This window comes from Phocoena phocoena, chromosome 16 (assembly GCF_963924675.1).
Source record: "Phocoena phocoena chromosome 16, mPhoPho1.1, whole genome shotgun sequence".
In the NCBI taxonomy this organism is placed as follows: Eukaryota; Metazoa; Chordata; class Mammalia; order Artiodactyla; family Phocoenidae; genus Phocoena; species Phocoena phocoena.
Genome location: NC_089234.1, coordinates 68,077,123 through 68,102,342, shown reverse-complemented (window position 1 = coordinate 68,102,342; position 25,220 = coordinate 68,077,123). Strand labels below are relative to the sequence as shown.

General features: G+C 39.7%; 1 protein-coding gene across 2 annotated transcripts in view; it reads right to left on the bottom strand.

Annotated features, from left to right (window-relative positions):
- JMJD1C (jumonji domain containing 1C) overlaps positions 1-24,093 on the bottom strand; it is a 246,084-nt gene extending 221,991 nt beyond the window's left edge. For both annotated transcript variants that reach the window (XM_065893794.1, XM_065893795.1), the window contains exon 1: positions 23,926-24,093. In XM_065893794.1, the coding sequence (XP_065749866.1) occupies positions 23,926-24,093 (168 nt within the window). The remainder of the gene's footprint in view (positions 1-23,925) is intronic.
- Between the last annotated feature and the right edge of the window lie 1,127 nt (positions 24,094-25,220).

The window sequence follows — 25,220 nt, the reverse complement described above, 5'->3', positions numbered from 1 at the left end:
CTGTCACCATTTGCAGATGACATGATCTTCTACACTGAGAACCCTCAAGTTTCCACACAAAAACTATTAGCATAAATGATTTTAGCAAGGTAGCAAGATACAAGATAAATATACAGAAATCTGTTGCATTTCTACACACTAGTAATGAAATATCAGAAATAGAAAGTTTAAAAAAAAAAAGCAATGTCATACAGAGTGAAGTAAGTCAGAAAGAAAAAGACAAATACCGTATGCTAACACATATATATGGAATTTAAGGGAAAAAAAATGTCATGAAGAACCTAGGGGTAAGACAGGAATAAAGACGCAGACCTACTGGAGAACGGACTTGAGGATATGGGGAGGGGGAAGGGTGAGTTTTAACAGGGCGAGAGAGAGTCATGGACATATACACACTAACAAACGTAGTAAGGTAGATAGCTAGGGGGAAGCAGCCGCAAGGCACAGGGATATTAGCTCGGTGCTTTGTGACAGCCTGGAGGGGTGGGATGGGGAGAGTGGGAGGGAGGGAGACGCAAGAGGAAAGACATATGGGAACATATGTATATGTATAGCTGATTCACTTTGTTATAAAGCAGAATCTAACACACCATTGTAAAGCAATTATACCCCAATAAAGATGTTTTAAAAAAAAAAAAAAAAAAAGCAACTCCATTTAAAATCATATCAGGGAATTCCCTGGCATCCAGTTGTTAGGACTCTGTGCTTCCACTGCAGGGGCATGGGTTCAATCCCTGGTCAGGGAACTAAGATCCTGCAAGCTGCAAGGCATGGCCAAACAAACAATAAATAAATAATAAAACTGTCAAAGGAAAAAAAAAACTAGGAATAAACTTAACCAAGGAGGTGAAAGACACATACTCTAAAAACTATACAACACTGATAAAGGAAATTAAAGATGATTCAAAGAAACAGAAAAATATCCCTTGCTCTTGGATTGGAAGAATTAATATTGTTAAAATGGTCATACTACCCCAAGCAATCTAAAGATTTAATGCAATCCCAATCAAACTACCCATGACATTTCTCACAGAACTAGAACAAATCTTCTTAAGTTTTATGTGGAACCACAGAAGACCCAGAATTGCCAGAGCAATACTAAGAAAAAAGAACAAAGCTGGAGGGATAACCCTCTCAGACTTTGGACTACACTAAAAAACTATAGTAATCAAAACAGCATGGTATCAGCACAAAAAAGACACATATTTCAATGGAACAGAATAGAGAGCCCAGAAATAAACCCACATACCTACGGTCAGTTAATCTTCGACAAAGGAGGCAAGAATATACAATGGAGAAAAGACAGTCTCTTCAACAAAGGGTGTTGGGAAATCTGTACAGCTACATGTAAAACAATGAAATTAGTGTATTCTCTCACACCATACACAAAAATAAACTCAAAATGGTTTAAAGATCTAAATCTAAGACACAACACCATAAAACTCGTATAAAAGAACACACGTGAAACATTCTGTGACATAAATCATAGCAATATCTTCTTACATCAGTCTCCCAAGGCAAAAGAAATAAAAGCAAAAATAAACAAATGGGACCTAATCAAACTTAAAAGTGTTTGCACAGCAAAGGAAACCATCAACAAAACAAAAAACAACCTACAGAATGGGAGAAAATATTTGCAAATGATGTGACTGACAAGATGTTACTATCCAAAATATACAAGAAAGCTCATACGACTCAGTATCAAAAAAATCAAACAACTTAATCAGAAAATGAGCAGAAGACCTAAATAGACATTTTTCAAAAGAAGACATACAGATCGCTAACAGGTACATGAAAAGATGTTAAACACTGCTAATTATTAGAGAAATGCAGATCAAAACCACAATGAAGTACCACCTCACACTGGCCAGAATGACTATCATCAAAAAGTCTACCAATAATATATGCAGGAGAGGATGTGCAGAAAAGGGAACCCTCCTACATTGTTGGTGGGAATGTAAATTGGTGCAGCCACTATGGCAAATAGTACGGAAGTCCCTTAAAAAAACTAAAAATAAAATTACTATGTAATTCAGCAATTCCACTCCTGGGTATAAATATGGGAAAAATGAAAACTGTAATTTGAAAAGATATATGCACCCCAATGTTCACAGCAGCACTACGTACAATAGCCAAAACATGGAAACAACCCAACTGCCCATCAACAAATGACTGAATTAAGAAAATTGGGTATATACACACAATAGAATATTAATCAGCCATAAAAAGGAATGAAATATTGCCATGTGTAGCAACATGGTGGACCTAAAGAACATTATGCTTAGTGCAATGTCACCCAAAGAAAAACAAATATTGTATGATATCACTTATATGTGGACTCTAAAAAATATATAAAAAACAGAAACAGACTCACAGACAGGGAAAACAAACTTATGATTACCAAAGGGGAGAGGGAGGGGGAGGGGGAGGACTAAATTAGGAGTATGGGATAAACAGATACAAACTGCTATACATAAAATAGATAAGCAAGAAGGATTTACTGTATAGCACAGGGAATTATACCCAACAGTTTGTAATAACCTACAATGAAATATAATTTTGAAACTAACACTATATTGTAAATCAACTATACTTCAATAAGAAAAAAAAAAGAAATAGGAAAAACAAGCAACCTCAATAAACCACTGAAATTTCAGGCTTTTAGAGAAAAAATGGGGGAGGTGGGGGTGTTAAAGAGCATTAAAAATACTTAAGGAGTAGCCAAATTAAACATAAATAAGAAGTTTGTTGTTTTTCCACAAATCACAAGAAGGATGGTACTACTTCCAGCTAGACATAAGCAAAGGAAGGGAATGAAATGCAATGATTTCACTTAAGGTGACAGTGAAATAAGAAAGCAATATTAATCTATACAGTACAGACAAACAGAAATGTGGGCAACATTACAGATAAAGTATCAGAATTTATCGATAAGATCTTAAAGATGTCTACTACTAATTAAAGCAGTGTTATTTAAACCAGTAAGAAAGTATAAGCAGACAAATAATCATCCAAGCAATCACATTTGCCTTTGTAATACCTCATATGATTCAACTTACATTTTTTCTGTAAAAGTTTCTACTTTATTATTAAAATTAAAATGCATTTTCTGAGTATCCACCAAACAGTAGATGCAGCTTTCACACAGTTTGTACAGACTACCATTTAGTAACCCAGTGACCAACTAACTCTCAGAAAGAAAAGAACCACCAGATTTTTACCACTCTATTCCTAGATCTTTTGATTCCAGATATCTTCCTTGAAGACTGAGCCTTTAATTACTGTCCTTTACTACACTGTCTACAGCAGTCCCCCAAACAGTTACATGAACAATCAGGTTTAGTAAAGGCAACATAAAAGGCACTATGATAAGTGCTTTACATAGTTTAATCCCTGTAATAACCCTTTTAGGTAATATATTCCCTCTTATATACATGAGAAAACCAAGAAAAGTCAAATCATTTTTCACAGAGACACACACACACACACACACAGGTAGTAATTATGAATAAGACCTTCCCCAAGTCACCTAACTCATCAGATAGAAGGAAAAGTACCTACAGTCAGGAAGTACCTCGTTGGAAGAGCTGTGCCTGAGAGGCAGCATAACACGAAAAATGTGGATTCTGCAGTCACAGGACCTGGGTTCAAACACTAGTCATCACTTACAATATCTATGTGCAATTTCCTAAGCCTATATACTCCCCAGCTGCCACATTCGTAAAATGGTACTAACAGCAGTGATTAACTCAAAAAGTTTCTGTGAGGATAAAATGTCAATACATGTAAACTGTTTAACATTAAGATAATGGCTGGTACAGAGCAAGGGCTATGTAAGTAGAAATATTACCACTATGAACCAATCATTCTTCCCTTCCTACTGGCTTAATTTTAAGTCCTTCCCTCAATCTTCTCATTTTGCATTCTCTCCTATCTCTATTCTTAAGTTTCACTTAAAAGCTCTCTTTTCAGTTTTCCTGTTCCAAGCATCACCCTATTTTCAATAAAATCACATAGCAGCCAGCTGGTGACTCAAAAAGTTAACTCCAATATACGGTGATAGTGGAGAAAAATCTGACTTTTGCCCCTTTTGAATTACTACACTCAACTTTATTCTCATTACTGAATCTCTTCCAGTTCTTTGGCCTCAGTTATTTTATGGATTTAGTCACCTTCAATAAATCTGTTGTTCTGTTTCTCTCATTCCTCTTCTCACTGTTACACTGTTGGTGTTCTTGAAGCATGGGAGAGGTGAGCAAATAAATTTTACCCAATATTTTATACATTTAAGAATATGTATACAGCACCTATTATTTGCTAAACACTATTCTGGGGCTATATATATATAACTGAGATGATACTCATACACAATGATAACTGGTGAGATCAACAAGAAACAAGTCATACTTGGTAAAATGATGCGGACAAGCAACCAAAACTACTGCCCCAAGATTCACGGAGGCTGATCTAGTACAAAGCTAGGTTTTCCCATTATCGGTTAAAAATCTGAATCAACGAGTTCAGAAATAAGAGTCCTAGCTTGCCAGGGAGAAAAAAGTAAATAATGTTTGGACCGCCCATAAAAGTTCCTCCTAATTCAGTCCTCAAATTGGGCATATAACAATTGGATACGCCATTCTTAATAAAACTAGGATATACCAATTAACTTACAACACAGTTAATTACATTACATGCACATGCAAAATATAGACAGTTTTGGGTATGTATGTATGTGTGTGTGTGTGTGTGTGTGTGTGTGTGTGTGTGTATTCTCCATACATATTTGTTCTTTTGGATTTTTACTTGACTCCAAAGGGCCATTAAATTTAAAATTTCTTAAAAAAAAAAAAAGACTTGGTTCATTATATTCCCTGTAACTTCTAGCGACTCATTAGAATGTTAGGCATATGTTAGTGTGCATGAAATATTAGATGCTCTGTAGTTTAAAATATAACCAACTAGAAAATGAAGGGAAGGCTTTAAAGAAAAAGATGGCATAAAAATTTGTTAAGTATTTCTATTTCCATGCCAAACTTTTTCTTGTCCCCAAGGCAATATTCATATTATTCCCCTCTCTGGAATGTAGTCTCTTCATTCAATGACTACCCTTTTTATAATCCAGCTCCTCCATGAAGCCTTTCTATCATAAAAAGTATAATAGTAGCACACTCTCATAATGCCCCATCTCTTAATTTCTATAGCACTTAACATCACCACATAATTAATCCTTAATTGTTGACTGGCTTTTTCCCTCCTGACATCAATTAGGTGGTATATTTTCCAAAATGACTTCTCCAACAATCCAATACTAAGTGGGTATCCTACAATTCAATTAGATTCTGACACTAACTATAGGGAGTTAGCATCAAACTCCACAGGTTGAAGGTTTCCATCACGCAAGACTGCCATCACTTCAGTCACCAGTCAAATATATGAGTTACCAGTACTTCTGACTGACCAACTGTAAATCAGGGATTCCCATGACCCCCTTTATCCGGTTCACTAATTTCCTAGAACTACTCACAGAACTCTGGAAAGCCTACTTACAACTGGTTTATGGATACAACTGATGAACAGCCAGATGAAAGAGATTAATAGGGCAAAGTGAGTGGGAGACGGAGTTTTTTTTTTTTTTTTTTTTTTGCTGTACGCGGGCCTCTCACCGCCGTGGCCTCTCCCTTTGCGGAACACAAGCTCTGGACGCGCAGGCCCAGCGGCCAAGGCCCACGGGCCCAGCCGCTCCGCGGCACGTGGCATCCTCCCAGACCGGGGCACGAACCCGTGTCCCCTGCACCAGCAGGCAGACCCCCAACCACTGCACCACCAGGGAAGCCCGAGACGGAGTTTTTCATACTTTCCCTGGGTGTATCACCTTCCCAGCACCTTGATGTATTGGCCAACCCAGAAGATCGCCAAATTCCAGCTTAGGAGTTTTTAATGGAGGTTTCATTATAAAAGCATGATTGTGGCCATTGGTGATTACCTCAAACTTCAACCCCTCTCACCTCCCCAAAAGCTCGGGGTTGGGGCTGAAAGTTCCAAGCTTCTAATCAAAGCTTAGTCTTTTCAGTGACCAGCTTCCAACCCAAAGCTATCTAGGGACTTATGAGGAGTCACCTCATTAGAACAAAAGATGCTCCCATCACCTTTATCACTCAGGAAATTCCAAGGATTTTAGAAGCTCAGTGCCAGGAACCAGTGACATAAACCACATATATATTTCTTATTATACCACAACTGTATACTATAGTATAAATCAACAGTTGAATGTTAGTCATCCCCCTCCACTAGAAATATAAATTCCTTGAGAATGGGTTTATTTCTTAAATTTTCAACTAGCCTACAACGCTAACCACATAATAGATACTTGGTGTGTATTCATTCAATAAATTTACTGAGAGGCAACACCTAACAAAAATTGACACGGAGAGTGTTCTGATTTCATATTAGAAAGTTCTCTTTTACTGAATTTGTTAGGTTTTTCATTATAAAGTAATATAACTCCAAGAATAAGGGCTAAATTTCAGGAAATTCTAGGACATTTCATTGTATTTTAACTAAACAATTATTTTTTAAATCCCCATTAGCTGCTAAGCGATGTTCTAGGTGATGGGAAAATAGCAGTTACCAAAATAGGCAAAAACCCATTTCATGAAGCTTAATTCTAATGCAGAAAAATAAATAAAATGTTTAGTCAAATGAAATTACAGACAAGTCAAGTAGAGTAGGGTAGCAAACAGAAAATGTTAAAGGAAGAAGGAAGGGAGGGAGGGAGGGAAGGAGTCAATTTTAGATAAGGTGGCCAGAGAAGACCACAATGAGCAAGCATACTGACACTGGAAGAGACCTACCTCGGGGAGCGAGTCATGTGGATATCCTGGGGAAGAGCATTCTGGGCAGAGAAACAAGTGCAAAGGCCACAAGGGAGGATAACACCTAGAATATTCAAGGAACAGCAAAGAGGCCAATAATGTGGCTGGAAAAGAATACATAAATCAGAGAGTAATAGATGATGAGGTCAAAGTGGCCTGATAAGGAACATAATATAGAGCCTCTCGGGCCACTTAAGGCCTTCGGCTCTTAACTCTAAATCAGTGTGGTTGACTTCGGAAGCATTCGATTATGGGAGTGACATAATCTGACTACCTGCTGTAGGTACTTTTATGGGTAAGAAGAAATAGAAAACAAGTTAGGCACCTATTTATTACTCATAACTAGTTAGAAACGGCTGGAAAATCTAGGCAAAAGATCATGATGGCCTGTACTAGATTGATGATAATGGAAGAGGTGAGACGTACTGGAATTCCGGATGTATTCTGAAGGCAGCACCAAAAATATTCTGCAGATACTTTGGATATGGGATGCGAGAGTAAGTTGTCAAGGATGACTTCAAAGGAACTGAACTGGAAAGATGGAGCTGCCATTCACTGGATGGTGAAAACACAGAGCAATGCAGGCTTAGGGGGATAGTAATAGGAGCTCAGTTGTGGACATGTTACATTTGAGATGCCCATTAGGCACCCAAATGGAGACATGAAGGGAGTGCTTCAATATGAGTCTATGAGTGTGGGGTTTGGGGGAAAGGTCCAAACTAAGGATATAAATGTGGGAGTCATCAGCATATAGATGGTATATCTTCCAAGGACAAAAGTTTAGATAGAAAAGAGGTCCAAGAACTGACCACTTAACAGGCAGTAGAAACAAGGAAAATTAGCACAGGAAACTTCAAAGGAGAGGCAAGAGAGGTAGGAGAAAAATCAGGTAAGCATAATATCCTAGAAGCAAAGTGAACAAAATGTTTAATGGAAGAGAGGGTGATTAGCCATATTAAATACTGCCGATAGGTCAAAGTAAGATGAGGAGTGAGAAGTGAGAAATGACATTTGATTTAGAAAGGAACAGGTCATTTGTGACTTTGATAACAGCAGTTTCCCTAGAGTAACAGGGCAAAAGGCTGGTAGAGTGGATTCAAGAGGTAACAGAAGTCAAGAAACTGAGAATAGTACGAAACAACTTATATGTCAAAGATACAACAAAGACTACTTTCTTTACAAAGGAGAGATTCCAATTTCCTTCTACTTACCGTGAAATTTCTTCATTTGCAACAAAGTTTTTCTGTTATTGCTATATTTGTGTTTTGGTTATTTGTAAGGAATTGGTATAACTCTAGGAACAAAATATAAGCATTTTATAAATAAACACAAGATACAATCAACTTTTTTTGGATACAATCAACTTTTAAATAAAAATCTTCCCAACAGACTCAACAAAAATAGGGTACGCTAAGTGTTAATAGTCACATTGTTAAGAAGCAAGTTTCTCAAGCTTGACCTTTTTGAGTGCCTCCCACAGAGCACAGCACATCACAAAAACGCTCAAAGGTTTATAGCTTCCCTGACCTCAACTCAGTTCTTCCTCATGTTCCCACATTACTTCTAAAAAGCTTCTCAAAAAAAAAAAAAAAAGCTTCTTAGAAACCTCCTCTTTTCACCAGAAAACAGCCTATAGTATCTAGAAGACTGTAGAACAGAGGAAGAAAAAATAAATAAATATAATTTTAAAAGGTACAAAATAGTACTGGATTTAGATTACACCCCCCCTTTCTTTCCTGTAATCAAAATCAACGTATTTCCGACCTCTTTCATTTCCTTTGTACTACTAGGTGAGCAGTCGAATTTCATTGAGCCTGTACATTTTCCTTCTAACTCTAACATGAATCATAATATTCCACATTACTTAAAAGGACAGAAATTATAAAGGTAATAGCTTATGCTCTGAAGAGATTAAATCTTACTTTCTATGGCTCTGTGCCATTAATATTATAACTAAAAAGAATCAGCAGTATAAGTGCACTATCCATAACTCTGAAGTATGGGAGAAGGTGGAAGGGAAAAAAAACTAATCTAAAAAAAACTTACTGTTTTATTACAATAGAAAAAAAGATCATTTTCATTTAGAAGATGAGATACTAAGATCAAAGAGTTCAAGATTTTTAAATACGTCCATTGATTGTTAATTTTGCCAGAGTCACAACCGCTTTAAAAAACAAAACAGGGCTTCCCTGGTGGCGCAGTGGTTGGGAGTCCGCCTGCCGATGCAGGGGACACGGGTTTGTGCCCCGGTCAGGGAGGATCCCACATGCCGTGGAGCGGCTGGGCCCGTGAGCCATGGCCGCTGAGCCTGTGCGTCCAGAGCCTGTGCTCCGCAACGGGAGAGGCCACAACAGTGAGAGGCCCGCGTACCACAAAAAAACAAAACAAAACAAAAAAACAGTGCTTTCCCTGGTGGCACAGTGGTTAAGAATCGGCCTGCCAATGCAGGGGACACGGGTTCCATCCCTAGTCCGGGAAAATCCCACAATGCCACGGAGCAACTAAGACCGTGCACCACAACTACTGAGCCTGCACTCTAGAGCCCACAAGCCACAACTACTGAGCCCACATACCACAACTACTGAAGCCCGCATGCCTAGAGCCTGTGCTCCGCAATAAGAGAAGCCACCGCAATAAGCCCATGTACTACAAAAAAGAGTAGCCCCCGCTCGCCACAACCAGAGAAAGTCCATGCGCAGCAACAAAGAACCAATGCGGACAAAAATTAATTAATTAATTAATTAATTAATTAAAAACTTCCTCAGAACAAAGTTTAAGTAAAAGTTTTGCCAAAACCTGGATTTTTTCTCTATGAAAAAATAATAAAAAAGAAAGACTAGACAAAAAATTGGTACCAAATGCACCTGTTATCCCTTCAATCCTTTTTGCATTTTTGGAATTTAGAAAAACTGAACATTTTCCTCACACGTTTTTAAAGTTCACAGGTAAGTGACTCAGTCAAGAATCCAGAAAGTACAGCCATTTGTTGTTTAAAATAGATAACTTTGATCTACTATTTCCTGAGCTATACCAAGGTTCAAAATATCAAAAGCTGAAGAAAGCACATTAAAAAAATGACAGTGCACATAAGGTCAGTTTCTTATTCTCCAAATTTTAACCTTCACTACAGTACCTTTCTTGAGAAGTAAAAATAGAACAGTTCTCTAAAAGGTTAACACAGCTGAGAAATCAATTGAGAGTGGAGTCTATTGCAGAAGAGATAAAAAAGAACACTTTAGGGGCTTCCCTGGTGGCGCAGCGGTTGAGAGTCCGCCTGCCGATGCAGGGGACGCGGGTTCGTGCCCTGGTCCGGGAGGATCCTGCGTGCCGCGGACCGGCTGGGCCCGTGGGCCGTGGCTGCTGGGCCTGCGCGTCTGGAGACTGTGCTCCGCAGCAGGAGAGGCCACAGCAGCGAGAGGCCCGCGTACCGCCAAAAAAAAAAAAAGAACACTTCAGACGGGGTGTGTGTGTATATATATATATATACACACACACACCGTTTTTAGTGGATCACAATTTTATGTCATAAATATAGCATTTTGAAACAGTAGTGTTTTAAAAGAACTGATACCTTAGGGAAGTAATTTAAATACACTTTAAAATTAAGAATTCTGATATATACTCTTTTTTTTTTTTTTTTTTTTAATTAATTATTTATTTTTTTTTTTGGCTGTGTTGGGTCTTCGTTTCTGCGTGAGGGCTTTCGCTAGTTGTGGCAAGTGGGGGCCACTCTTCATCACGGTGCGCGGGCCTCTCACTATTGTGGCCTGTCTTGTTGCGGAGCACAGGCTCCAGATGCGCAGGCTCAGTAGTTGTGGCTCACGGGCCTAGTTGCTCTGCGGCATGTGGGATACTCCCCGACCAGGGCTCGAACCCGTGTTCCCTGCATTAGCAGGCAGATTCTCAACCACTGCACCACCAGGGAAGCCCCTGATATATACTCTTTTGTATAGTGATTGCCACCAAAATATTTCTATCTGTATTTGTGAATACGGTAATTTGTTACAATTTTATCTGAAGATAAACTGCTACATACTTAACCTAAAAGCTCTATAAAATAAACTTTATATTTCCACTGATTACAATTATAAAATGAAAGACAGGTTAAAGAAATAACATCTTCAACAGCCTACTGAGAATTTAAGCAAAAGATTTAAGACACTAGTAACATTATCATTTCACTTTTTCTTTATGACACTAACCTTTACTGTAACTTTGTTAAGCCCATTAGTGAAAAAAACTAGAAAATAATTACATAAGCTAAAAATATACACAGGGAAAAGAATAGGAACATTACTTTTAGTCCAAAAACCATGTTTGCAGAAAGAAATCAGTGACTTATAAAGGTCTGTGTTAATGATTCAGGGTATGTCCACACACATTTAAAAATCAAAATATAGGGCTTCCTTGTTTGCGCAGTGGTTGAGAGTCTGCCTGCCGATGCAGGGGACGCAGGTTCGTGCCCTGCTCCGGGAAGATCCCACATGCCACAGAGCGGCTGGGCCCGTGAGCCTGCGCGTCCAGTGCCTGTGTTCCACAACGGGAGAGGCCACAACAGTGAGAGGCCCGCGTACCACAAAAAAAAAAAAAAAAAAATCAAAATATAAAGTGTCTAAGAATAAACCTAAAATACCACATGACCTAAATGAGGAAAATAACTGTAGAACTCAAAAAGAAAAAAAACTTTAATAGCTGGAGGGATATTCCATGCTATTTGCAATTCAGACTCAGTGGAAAGGTGTTCTTTCTTCCTGAATTTGTCTATAAAAACGTACACAATTCCAAGCAAAATTATACTAGAATATATGTGTGAGAAGGGGAGAAAATGAAAGGAGTTACAAATTTTTTTTTAATTAAATACACTAAAAATAGTAATACACATAACCAAGCAGGATTTACTCCTGGAATGCAAAGATGGTTCAACATACAAAAATCAATCAATGTAATATACCATATTAAAGAATGAAAGGGAGGAAAAAAAAAGAATGAAAGGGGGGAAAAATGATCATCTCAATTGATGCAGAAAAAGCATCTGACAAAATTCTACACCATTTCATGATACAAAGTGCACAACAAACTAGGAATAGAAAGAACTACCTCAACATAATAAAGGGCATATATGAAAATTCCACAGTTAACATCATATTCAACAGTAAAAAACTACAAACGTTTTAAGATTAACAAGACAAAGATGCTTCCTCTTGCCATGCCTATTTAATATGGTGTTGGAAGTTCTAAATAGAAAATTAAACAAGAAACTGAAAAGACATCCACATGGGAAAGAATATCTATTTGCAGATACGATCTTATATGCAGAAAATTCTAAACATTTCACACACACAGGGGAAAATAACTGTTAGAAAAAAATTCAGCAGTTGCAGTATACAAAATCAACACATGAAAATCAGTTGCATTTCTATACACTAACAATAAGCAACCTAAAAGGAAATTAAGAAAATTCCATTTACAATAGCATTAAAAATATTTAATATAATACTTAGGAATTAACATAACCAGGGAGGCAAAATACTTCTACACTGAAAACAACAAAATGTTGCTGAAAAAAATTAAAAACACAAATAAATGGAAAGAAATCTTGTATTCATAGATTAGAAAACTTAATATTGTTAATAATATTAATTCTACTCAAAGAGAGCTACAGATTCAATATAACCTCTATCAAAATCCCAATGCCAGGGCTTCCCTGGTGGCGCAGTGGTTGAGAGTCTGCCTGCCGATGCAGAAGACACGGGTTCGTGCCCCGGTCCGGGAGGATCCCCCATGCCGCGGAGCGTTTGGGCCTGTGAGCCATGGCCGCTGAGCCTGCACGTCCGGAGCCTGTGCTCCGCAATGGGAGAGGCCACAACAGTGAGAGGCCCGCGTACCGCATAAAAAAACAAAAAAAAACAAAAAAAACCCCCAATGCCAGGGCTTCCCTGGTGGAACAGTGGTTAAGAATCCGCCTGCCAATGCAGGAGACACGGGTTCGAGCTCTGGTCCGGGAAGATCTCACATGCGGCGGAGCAACTAAGCCCATGCACCACAACTACTGAGCCTGTGCTCTAGAGCCTTTGAGCCACAGCTACTGAAGCCCCTGCACCTAGAGCCTGTGCTCCGCAACAGGAAGCCACCTCAATGAGAAGCCTGCGCACCGCAATGAAGAGTAGCCCCCCGCTCGCTGCAACTAGAGAAAGCCCACATGCAGCAACAAAAACCCAATGCAGCCAAAAATAAAATACATAACTAATTAAAAAAAGAAAAAGGCCAAACTACGAGCAAGCTATTTATATATTTTTAAAATAAGGCCAATAAATACATGAGACTCAAAAACACATAAACAGGAATTAAAGCAAGGTACCTTTTTTTGGGGGCGAATTAGGCAAAAATTATGACTAACAATATCCAATAGTGTTGAGACTTGTGTGGGAAAACTGGTGCTTCCATAAACTGCAGCTGTAAACAGGTACAATCTGTATGGAAATTAGTCTGCTGTTTCAGCGACCAAAATTAAAGGCCCTTCATTCTACCTTCAAAAATATAGTTATGGCTCTACATATTCAGATTCGAAGGGCCAACTATACTATGCCATTTTAAGAAAGGGACTTGAGCACCCTTGGATTTTGGTATCTGAGGGGGCCCTGAAACCAAGCCCCCATGGATACCTAGGGACAACTGTATTCATAAAATTGGGAAATGACACAAGTACTAGGATATTCATTTCAGCCAACCACTCTAGACATACCACAAATTTCTCAATCTGATATTACAATTTGGCCCTAATTTTCACATTATTTTTCTTATTGTTATTCCAATATGAACCCTCTCTGAAGCCAAGTGGTTTGCTTTTCCTCATGCCATTCTTTCTACCAAAACCATTTTATACCTCTTCTAATATTATTATTGGGTTGGCCATAATGTTTTTCAGTTTCCTCGTTAAGATGGCTCTAGTAGCGCTTAGGTGTCTTTAACTTCATTCAAAACAATTTTGTAGAATGTACCATGACAGCTGTCATATCAGAGTGAATTTAAAAAAATCAAAATTGGTGAATTTTTTTTAAACATCTTTCTTGGAGTATAACTGCTTTACAACGGTGTGTTAGTTTCTGCTTTATAACGAAGTGAATCAGCTATACATATACATATACCCCCATATCTCTTCCCTCTTGCGTCTCCCTCCCTCCCACCCTCCCTATCCCACCCCTCTAGGTGGTCACAAAGCACCGAGCTGATCTCCCTGTGTTATGTGGCTGCTTCCCACTAGCTACCTATTTTACATTTGGTAGTGTATATATGTCCATGCCACTCTCTCACTTTGTAAATTGGTGAATTTTTGTACAGCCATTTTAATACTGAAGATAGAAGAAAACAGCAGCATTTTTGGCATATTATGCTTTATTATTTCAAGAAAGGTAAAAACGCAACTGAAACGCAAAAAAAGATTTGTGCAGTATATGGAGAAGGTGCTGTGACTGATCGAACGTGTCAAAAGCGGTTTGCGAAGTTTCGTGCTGGAGATTTCTCACTGGACAATGCTCCACGGGCGGGTAGACTAGTTGAAGTTGATAGCGATCAAATCGAGACATTAACTGAGAACAATCAACGAGAACAATCAACGTTATAGCATGTGGGAGACAGCCAACATACTCAAAATATCCCAATCAAGCACTGAAAATCATTTGCACCAGCTTGACTATGTTAATTGCTTTGATGTTTGGGTTCCACGTAAGTTAAGCGAAAAAAAACCTTCTTGACTGTGTATCTGCATGCAATTCTCTACTGAAACACAACAAAAACGTACTGTTTTTAAAACAAATTGTGACCAGCGATGAAAAGTGGATAACTGTACAATAATGGGGAATGGAAGAGACTGTGGGGCAAGCAAAATGAACCACTAGCAACCAAACCAAAGGCCAGTCTTCATCTAAAGAAGGTGAATGTTATGTATATGGTGGGATTGGAAGGGAGTTCTCTATTATGAGCTCCTTTCGGAAAACCAGACGATTATTTCCAGCAAGTACTGCTCCCAATTAGACCAACTGAAAGCAGCACTCAACGAAAAGCGTACAGAATTAGTCAACAGAAAACACATAATCTTTCATCAGGGTAATACAAGACCGTATGTTTCCCTGATGACCAGGCAAAAACTGTTACAGTTTGGCTGGGAAGTTCTGAGTCATCCGCCGTATTCACCGGACATTGTACTTTCGGATTTCCATTTATTTCCGTCTTTACAAAATTCTCTTAATGGAAAAAATTTCAATTCCCTGGAAGACTGGAAAAGGCACCTGGACCAGTTCTTTGCTCAAAAAGATTAAAAAGTTTTGGTAAGATGAAAATTATGAAGTTGTCTGAAAAATGGCAGAAGGTAGTGAAACAAAATGGTGAATACGTTGTTCAATAAATTTCTTGCTGAAAATGAAAAATGTGTCTTCTATTTTTATTTTAAAACCGAAGGAACTTTCTGGCCAACCCAATATATTATGCCAGTCACTCTTCAGGGCCCAAAATATCCTGTTTCCTCAACGAATGCATCCTTCAAATCTGTATCACTCACTTCTATGAATCCATACAGATATTACTGCTTATCATTCATTAAGCACTTAAAATTGGTAACTGTACCTGACAACATCTTACATTTGATTAAGGCTGCACACCTCACAAAACACACGTCTTAAACGGTACCAGTCATTAGAAGGTGCTCAAATATTTTTTGAATAAAAGTATTTCAGTATTTATTCATGTTAAATACCTACTCATATTGAATGACGGTGTATTTATTAAATATACTACCTCATTCACACAACTGCCTTGTGAGATGGCCAAAGCCAAGTACTTATTATTCTATTACTGTTATTTTACTGCTAGTTCTATCAGCTATTTAACTTCGCACTATGGTTATACATCTGTCTATTTTCTCTAATAGTTCTATCAATTCCAGCTTTATGTATTTTAAGTCATGTCACAGATACTTAGAAAACTGAAATTATATCTTCTTGCTGAATAAACTCTTACCATGGTAAACAAAGCCTCTTTATCCCAAATAACGCTTCTTTTCTTAAACACTGTCTTTAGCATAGCCATGTCAACTATCTTTAATTAGTATTTGCATGGAAGTTTTTTCCCCATCTTTTTACAACCTCCTGTAAGTATTTGTATGTTTTAGATAGATTTGTTATAAACAGCAAATAAGCGTGGGTAGTTTTTTTTTTTCGCTGCGTTGGGTCTTCACTGCTGCGCGTGGGCTTTCTCTAGTTGCAGCAAACAGGGACTACTCTTCGTTGCGGTGTGCAGGCTTCTCACTGCGGTGGCTTCTCTTGTTGCGGAGCACGGGCCATACGCACACAGGCTTCAGGAGTTGCGGCACGTGGACTCAGTAGTTGTGGCTTGCGGGCTCTAGAGTGCAGGCTCAGTAGTTGTGGTGCATGGGCTCAGTTGCTCCGCAGCATGTGGGATCCTCCCAGACCAGGGATCGAACCCGTGTCCTCTGCATTGGCAGGCAGATTCCTATCCACTGTGCTACCAGGGAAGTCCCAGTAAGTGTGTTTTGTGGGTTCTCTCCTCCCAGTTTTATAACCTTCCTTTTAATAGAAATGTTTAGTCAATTACATTTAATGTAATTACTGATATATCTGGGTTTAAATTAAATCTCTTATTTTGTGCTTTCTGTTTGTCTCGCCTTTGTTATGTTTGTCTCTCTTCCTGCCTTCTTTTATTTTTATCATTCCATTTTTTCCCCCTTCTACTAGTCTGTATGATAAGTTGCCTGTTCTTTTAAAGCTTACTCTAGAATAGTGGCATCCAATAGATCTTTCTGCAATGATAGAAATTTTTTTATTTGTATTGTCTAAAACCATAGTCACTAGCTAGATGTAGCAACTGAGAACCTGAAATTGGCTACAGTGAATGAGGAACTGATATTCAATTTTAATCAATTTAACTTGCCACAAGATTCAACAGCACAGCTCTAGTTCTAGAATTTCCCACATCCTGGACCTAGTTGACTGCATCCTCATGGTGGTGTTTAACATGCTCCTCTACCCTCATATGTCCTGCAAATTAGTGGTTGAATGTAGAAGCTTGATTATACTCAAGTTCAATAATTTTTAGTACAAATACTTCATTGGTTTTATTTTTAGTACAAATATTTCATTGGTGTACTTCCTACCATATATTGCCAGTAGATTCATAATGTGTGGTTTTCTTTTAGTGATGCTCAGGTTGATCACATATGAGTGGGAGGAATGAAACCATGTACACTTGCTCCTATCTTTTTTTTTTTTTTTTTTGCGGTACGCAGGCCTCACACTGCTGTGGCCTCTCCCGTTGCGGAGCACAGGCTCCAGACGCGCAGACTCAGCGGCCATGGCTCATGGGCCCAGCCACTCCGCGGCATGTGGGATCCTCCCGGACCAGGGCACGAACCCGCGTCCCCTGCATCAGCAGGCGGACTCTCAACCACTGCGCCACCAGGGAAGCCCACATTCTCTATTTTAAATTAATGGCATCAAAATACGTGCCGGGATATATCTATGACTGGTCAAAAGGGAAAAAACAAAACATGCTTTATTTAATTTTACACAGAAACATACACTTCACACCATTTACTGGGTGGCTGTCTACTTTTAAAACCAGCTAGTGGTTACAACTGCACAAGTTACTTGCCACCACAGCTACAGTTTACATACTTATTTTCCTGTACATAAGTCTTTAGGACCAATCACAATATAAATTCAAGGGCGGGGCGGGGCGGGTGGCAGCGGAACCTGTATGTACTCAAATCAGACATAAAAGTTTTTCTACCTACCAGCTAAACCAATTTTCCCTATGGTTAACTTATCCAGGTCATACTGAGCAATGAAATAAAATACATTCATTCATTCATTCAACACTGTGTGCCTAGACCAGAAATTAGTATTAGCAATATTACAACACCATGATATACATTTTAGACTTATCTAAAGAATTATCCTAACAAAACTTAAAGAATCAAATACCACCAACTCAATATGAAACTTAAATGAAGAGACAGGTAAGCAGAAAAACACAGTTTTCATATTTAAGATACTTACATTTAGGACATATAAGATTTGCAAAGTAACTTTAACCTACAGGTAGTACACAGTTTAGAACAGCTTAAAATCTATATTACAAAGTTAGCTACTCCTCACTAAGTGAGCATTAGAAAATTCCCCCAAATACAAACAAATTTACATGTTTGGTCTATGAAACACAATACTATGATTTTTTGTTCCTTTTGGGTACTGAAAAAACCTGATAACATTTTTCTTAAGGTTTTTTTTTTTTTTTTGCGGTATGTGGGCCTCTCACTGTTGTGGCCTCTCCCGTTGCGGAGCACAGGCTCCGGACACGTAGGCTCAGCAGCCATGGCTCACGGGCCCAGCCGCTCCGCGGCATGTGGGATCTTCCCAGACCAGGGCACGAACCCGCGTCCCCTGCATTGGCAGGTGGACTCTCAACCACTGCGCCACCAGGGAAGCCCAATGTGGGCCATTTTTAAGTCTTTATTGAATTTGTTACAACACTGACTCCATTCCATGTTCTTGGTCCTTTGGCCATGAGGCATGTGGGATCCCAGCTCCCCAACCAGGGATTGAATCTGCACCCCCTGTATTGGAAGGCCAAGTCCCAACCACTGGGCCAACAGGGAAGTCCTAAAACCTGGTACTTTTTTTTTTTAATTGTAGAATGCTTTTTATTAGACAGAGAGTAATTTTCAAGTTAAAAAATAGGTAACAATAATTGCCCATACTTTTCACTTCTCTACAAGAAACTTTCAATCTGAGTTTTTAACAAGGGACTATTAGATAACAACTATTTTCAAGTAACTTCACATTGATTCATTGTACTTCAAATAAAATATTTGCTGAGAACACTGTTCTTGTGAAAGAGATTTAAAATTATATTATATCACTCATGAAGCAACTTGGTATGAACATTCAGAAACTGTGTGCATTTGCTCCTTTCTATCCGATAATGAGTCCCCAAAGAACTCAAGATGTTATCAAATTTAGTATTAATGGTAGTCAGGAGTAAAGTTTTATAAGCGCTACAGAAAAATGTTCCATGATTATATGTAAACCGCTTTTTTTCAATGTACACAAAATATCTTCATATTTCTCTACTGACATTAAAAAAGAGTTAGCTTCTTTCACCAAGAAACAGAAGTTTTTATTTGTGTGTGTGTTGCCTTTGTTGTTGTATCTGTGTTCTTCTTTTATGTTGCAATCAAGATGTAATTCAGTTCTTAGCATCCCTTCCTGAATTTTTGAATACTTCAGTTAATATTTTCCTTCCTTTATTATAACTTTACTTCTTCCCTGACTCTGTTTCAAGCAATATATTAATGTAAAGGAGATTGACTCAAAAGAATTCTTATGTAAAAATAGAAATGATGGAAATATTATTCTACAGGGAAAAAGAATAACTGACCCAAGATCCAGAGATCCCAAGTGTGAATCTGTTAAGTGTCCATTCTCAGGAGCTGCAGAGCAGTTTCTATTTCATTTGAAACAGGACTGGGTCCTTGGTATGAAGATCTATCAGGTATAATGTACTTCAACTTCTCATTCACTCAGCAAATATCTAACCTCTTATGCAACACAGCACAAAGTCGAGTGCAAAATTCTGGGAATTTTATTCTCAAGAAGCAGACTCAAACACAAACAGCACACTCTTAGATTTTAATCTGGAAGACTAAAGTCCAAGAAAAAAGAAAAAAAGAGGAGTGTGGAAAAGTGGAAACTTTTGTGGGAAAGGAAAATAGATGACTGCATCCAAAATGAAGAATCCCAGTGGGGAGGTCTCTAACCAGATTAAAAATGATTTTCAATGACATTGCAAAATGTCACGGTAACCTGGAATGTTTTATGAAAACCTGATACATTTTAAAAAAATACTCACACTTTGGATAGGATTAGCGTGAAACAATGATGCAATCACATTAAGCTTCAAGGGAAGGTAGGTGGGTAAGTGACTGAATGGATGAATAAATAAATAAGTAAATAAATAAAGGGCTGTTAAGTTGTGCAAGGGAAGTAAAATGAGCAAAGAGTAAATCAATTTTTGCTCTATAATTAGCATGACAATATTATTCAAGGTTGAATATTATGCAACCATACTTGTCTCAACTGTCAGCTTTCCTTCCATAATACTATCAATCTTCTAGAAAGTTCCTCAAAAAGTAGGGCAGTAATAAACATTCAACATGTATAACAACTGAAGAACCTTTCTAAACAATGGAACTACAAAAAAGAAAACATGCTGAGGGCTCACAATGTATTTTATGTATTTCAATTTAATCAACAACTTGGTCCTCCTGAATTAAAAGGGTTCAGATAAAGTCTTTTGTTGGTTAATGTAATTCCAAGATATCCCAGAAGATTTTTCAAGCCATTTTTTAAAAGTCACCAACAAAATAGGTGAAATTATACAAGCACAGCTGAGTACAACTTCTACAAATTAAGCTCATTTACTTAAGAGATCACATAGTGATATCGCTAAAACTCACAGCAGGAAAAAGTACAATAATTTTAGCCTTAATTTATTTGTATCAAATCATGGTCATATTGTAAAAGAATATTTTTGCTACCATGGTATGGTGGGCAGAATAATGCCACCTCAAAGATGCTCATGTCCTAATACATGAGACCTGTAACTATGTTAAACTCCATGCCAAAGGAGAATTAGGGTTCAGATGATATTAAGGTTGTTAATTAGCAGATGGGGAGATTATCCTGGATTATCTGTGTGGGCCCAGTATGATCACAAGGGCACTTAAAAGTATAAGGGGAAGGAGGAGAGTCAAGAGGGAGATGTGACTAGAGAAAAACAGAGACAAACTGCTGGTTTTTAAGGAGGAAGAGGACCACGAGCCAATGAATGTGGGCTGCTTCTAAAAGTGAGACCTAGAGCCTCCAGTAAAGAACACAATTATAATCACACCTTGATTTTAGCCCATAGAAACCCAGAAGTTAGACTTATCATCTCCAGAACCATTATAATAATCAATTCGTATTGTTTAAACCACCAAGGTTGTGATAATTAGTTAACAGTAGTATAGGAAATTAATGCATGTGGAAATTCCTCATACATAAGACCAAAAATAAGAATAACTAACTTTTGAGACCAAGCATCCCCTAAACTACTTTCAACTTCTGATAATTATCCTTCCAAATCATGTGCCATAAATACATACATATCTGAGATTCCTAATGAACTTGCAGTTTTTAAATTACATATATTTGTAACCAAAAAAAAAAAAAATACACAAAAGTAATTGATCAAGCTCCTTTGGGGGGCTTCCCTAGTGGTGCAGTGGTTAAGAATCTGCCTGCCAATGCAGGGGACACGGGTTCGAGCCCTGGCCCGGGAAGATCCCACATGCCGCGGAGCAACTAAGCCCGTGCGCCACAACTACTGAGCCTGAGCTCTAGAGCCTGCGAACCACAACTACTGAGCCCACGTGCCACAACTACTGAAGCCTGCGCTCCTAGAACCCATGCTCCACAACAAGAGAAGCCAAGACAATGAGAAGCCCGCGCACCGCAACAAAGAGTAGCCCCAGCTCACCACAACTACAGAAAGCCCACGAGCAGCAACAAAGACCCAACACAGCCAAAAATAAATTAATTAATTAATAAATAATTTTTTTTTAAAAAGCGCTCCTTTGGGCTTGATTTATTCTGCAGTAACAAAAGTCTACAACGCGAATTGCATTTTGGTGATGCTAAACTGTCCCAAGTTTAACTTAGAAAATATGAATGCAAAAAAAGAAATATAAGAAAGTTTGTACGTAATGCTAAATCTGTAGGTTCCAGGCTAAAAAACTCAGATTACACTGTAACAACATAAATTTTTTAAATTAAGACTGTTACAGGAAAACTGTCAAAGGTTCACATAGTTATAGTTCAAAACACATTTTTGAGGTAAAATTTACATATAGGAAATGCACAGATACTAAGTGCACAATTCAATGAGTTTTGACATATGTATGCACCCGTGTAATCAATCAAGATGCAAAACGTTTCCATCATCTGAGGAAACTCCTTCCTGTTCTTTCCAGTTGATTCCCTCCATCCACGTATACTTTTCATTTTTAAATACCCAATTTATCATCTTGCCTTTTCAAACATGGTATGTGTAAACCCCCCTCCTCATATCATTTAAATTCCCATACAAAAAAATTTTTAATATATTTAACTTCGATAACTTGACTGTCGCCAATGACATTCGTAATTTAACACTATACTTCCCAATTTTCTTGTATCTACTAAAACAAAACACAAAATTTTTAGGAAAACACAAAATATCATTCTATGTTTGTTTTGAAACAATTAAAAAATGCTGACCCAAGGGCTTCCCTGGGCGCAGTGCTTGAGAGTCCGCCTGCCGATGCAGGGGACACGGGTTCGTGCCCCGGTCCGGGAAGATCCCACATGCCGCAGAGCGGCTGGGCCCGTGAGCCATGGCCGCTGAGCCTGCGCGTCCGGAGCCTGTGCTCCGCAACGGGAGAAGCCACAACAGTCAGAGGCCCAAGTACCCGGGAAAAAAAAAAAAGCTGACCCATAATCTATCTTCCACATAAAGCCAAGACAATTACATATCAGAGTAAAAGGAGGAAAATTAAAATAAGCACATGCTTTTTACACAAACATTGAATTGCCACAATTTGTAGAACCATTAAGAAATGTTTGGATTTTTTTTTAAGGAAGATTCTCTTTTTCTTCTTTTCAACGAGAATAACCAACCAAAATCTCCAAAATTACTTCTATTCTACAAACATATTTTGCAGTATCAAGTTGACATTAACACACTCCACAAAAAACCATATCACTGACTACGTTCATGAAACCGGAGTTAACAAAAACACGCAAAAACTCCAACAAAAGTATTAAGATACATATGTACACGTAAATTCAGAATTGTAAACCTGCATATAAACAAAAAGAAGGAAGTTCCCAAATTTTAAATATCCACTGAAAAATTAAATACCCCACAGTATTACCAATAAATTTCATGGATTATGTATTCATAAATCAACCTTTCAAAGCCTAGTCAGTGTCTTGCCTCTCCTTGGCTCCTTAACTCCAACATGTCCCCCAGTGAAGACGTTATTGGAACACTAACAGCATATCCTGTCTCAGAATCTTGCACACTCCTACACTAGTGAAAGAAAACACTGGCAGTGTCACAAGTAAGGAAAAGCAAGCAAAGAAAAAGACACTTTAAGGTTCTGCAGAATCTTAAACGTTTTAACTTACAATATTTCTTGCTTCATTTAAAATCATATAAAACCCAGGAATGGATGACTTTAACACACTATTCCCTTCTAACAAAAAAAACACACTATGGAAAAAACAAACGGAAGAAAAGAAGGGAGAGAGGGAGGGAGATAATAATTTCCATGGCCCTCCAAACCAAAAGTTTTCATTTTCATCGTTTCCTGTTAGAAATCCAAGCATCTACTGTAGGAAAAGATTGAATCAGGGCCCCCGCCACTGCCGGGGCCTTTGCCTCGAAAACACACAAGAATCCCAGGACAGACTGGAAAACCAGAGCTCTGTCTCCTTCCTTTTCTCCCTCCCCTTCAGCAACCTTACGGGATAAGTTTTCAGTCTCCAACGCCTGCACTGGTAAGACTTTCGCACAGAGAGGCAGGTGAAGCTGGGCCCCTACCGCCACGAGCGAGGGGTCCGCCCCCACCCCCACACGCCCACGCAGCACCCGGCTGGCAACCCCGCCTTTCCGTCAGGTCTCCGCGGCCGCATCCCTCCCGGATAGCGGGCCAAAGGGCCCGGGCGGGCGCCGGGGAGTCCCGAGGGGGTCACCGCCCCCGCAGGGGAAGTTCCTCGCGGGGAGGAGGCGATCCTGGCAGGGCACGTGGACAAACCGGCCCAGAGCGCAGGAGAGGGGCGTGACCGCCAGTTGGCCTGGGTAAGCCAGGTGCCAGAAGTAACCCCACAAGGTGCGGCTGCGAGACCAGGGGTGGGGCTGCGGCCGCGGGCGAGAGACTGAGGGGAGTTCGCTCTCTTACCGCCAAGTCGGGATTGCGGCTGTCCCTATGTGACACCGCTCGGATAACCCCCGCTCGCCAGCCCCGGCAGCAGCGTCCGCTCTCCCCGCGCTCCGGCTGCGCCTCTTCGCCGACCGCCAGGCACAGGAACCGTTTCCCCACCAGCTCCGGCCGCGTCTCCACCGCCATAGCCGTCGCTGCCGAAGTGGCCGCTGCCTCCTCAGCTGCCAGGAAATCACCGAAACCCCGCTCCTACCGGCCTCCCATGCCGAGGACAGCTGACCTAGGGAAGGCGGCGGCCCCGCAAGCGAGCGCAGGCTCGGGGGCGCACTGGACGCTCTGCCCAGAAGGGCACAGCGACCTCGGTCTCTCACAATCCTCAGCGCTCCCCTGGGCTCCCCGACTTGCAGCCTCTGGCTGCAGTTCCACAAATAAAGGAAAGAAACGGACAGAAATTTCCACACGTCCGTCTCAGGCCCCGAAGCAGCGTCAGCCGCTACTGCCACCGCGCCGCGGCCAGTACTACTCCGCCTCCCCATCCACTAGCGTGATTGAGGGAGCGCCGCGCGTCTCCTTCCGCCGGCGCGGGCTGGGGGAGGGAGCCTCGGGAGAGGGTCGGAGGAACCACCGCAGACGGAAAGTAGTGCCCGACGCTGCAGCAGCGTCTGCGGGACCAGCCAGGATAAAAAAACAGAGTGGGGCGGGAGAAAGGAGTGCAGTCCTTCAGAAACGTAGTGTTTGACGTCCACCTCTCTACTCGTCGCTCCCTGAGAAGTGGGGGAGTTGGGGGTGAGGTGAAAGTGAAGTGTGCTGGTTCCACTCTGGGTCACAAAACAAACTCAAGGTTAAAAGCCGCATCTCCAGAGTGATGTTTTTCAGAACACATGGCGCCTGCAGTCTGAGTTAGCCGCAATTTTGCCTGAATTAAAAGTCCCGTAGTCCCAGCTGCAAAGCAGAGCAACACTTTCAAATGAAAACTAAGCCCACAGAACTCGGTCACGACAGAAACACAGTCCACGACTTTAAATGAAAACGAAGATAACACTGTCATCCTTTCATTCTTCCTGTTTTGGGGAGATACTCATTATGGGTTTGAGCTATTCAGAGATTTACACCTCGATACTGCTTTATTGTAAGAAAGCCAAACATCCGGTTCAGGGCTTTTTGTCAACATTCTTAAAATTCACAGTCTCTGCACCAATTTGAGTACTTTTAGTACTAGTACATACGCCAAACTCACTGATCAGATAATAAAAACAGGGAAAGGCTCCGGATTCAGTTGTTAGAAAATACCGTGGAAAGAAAAGGATTTTAGC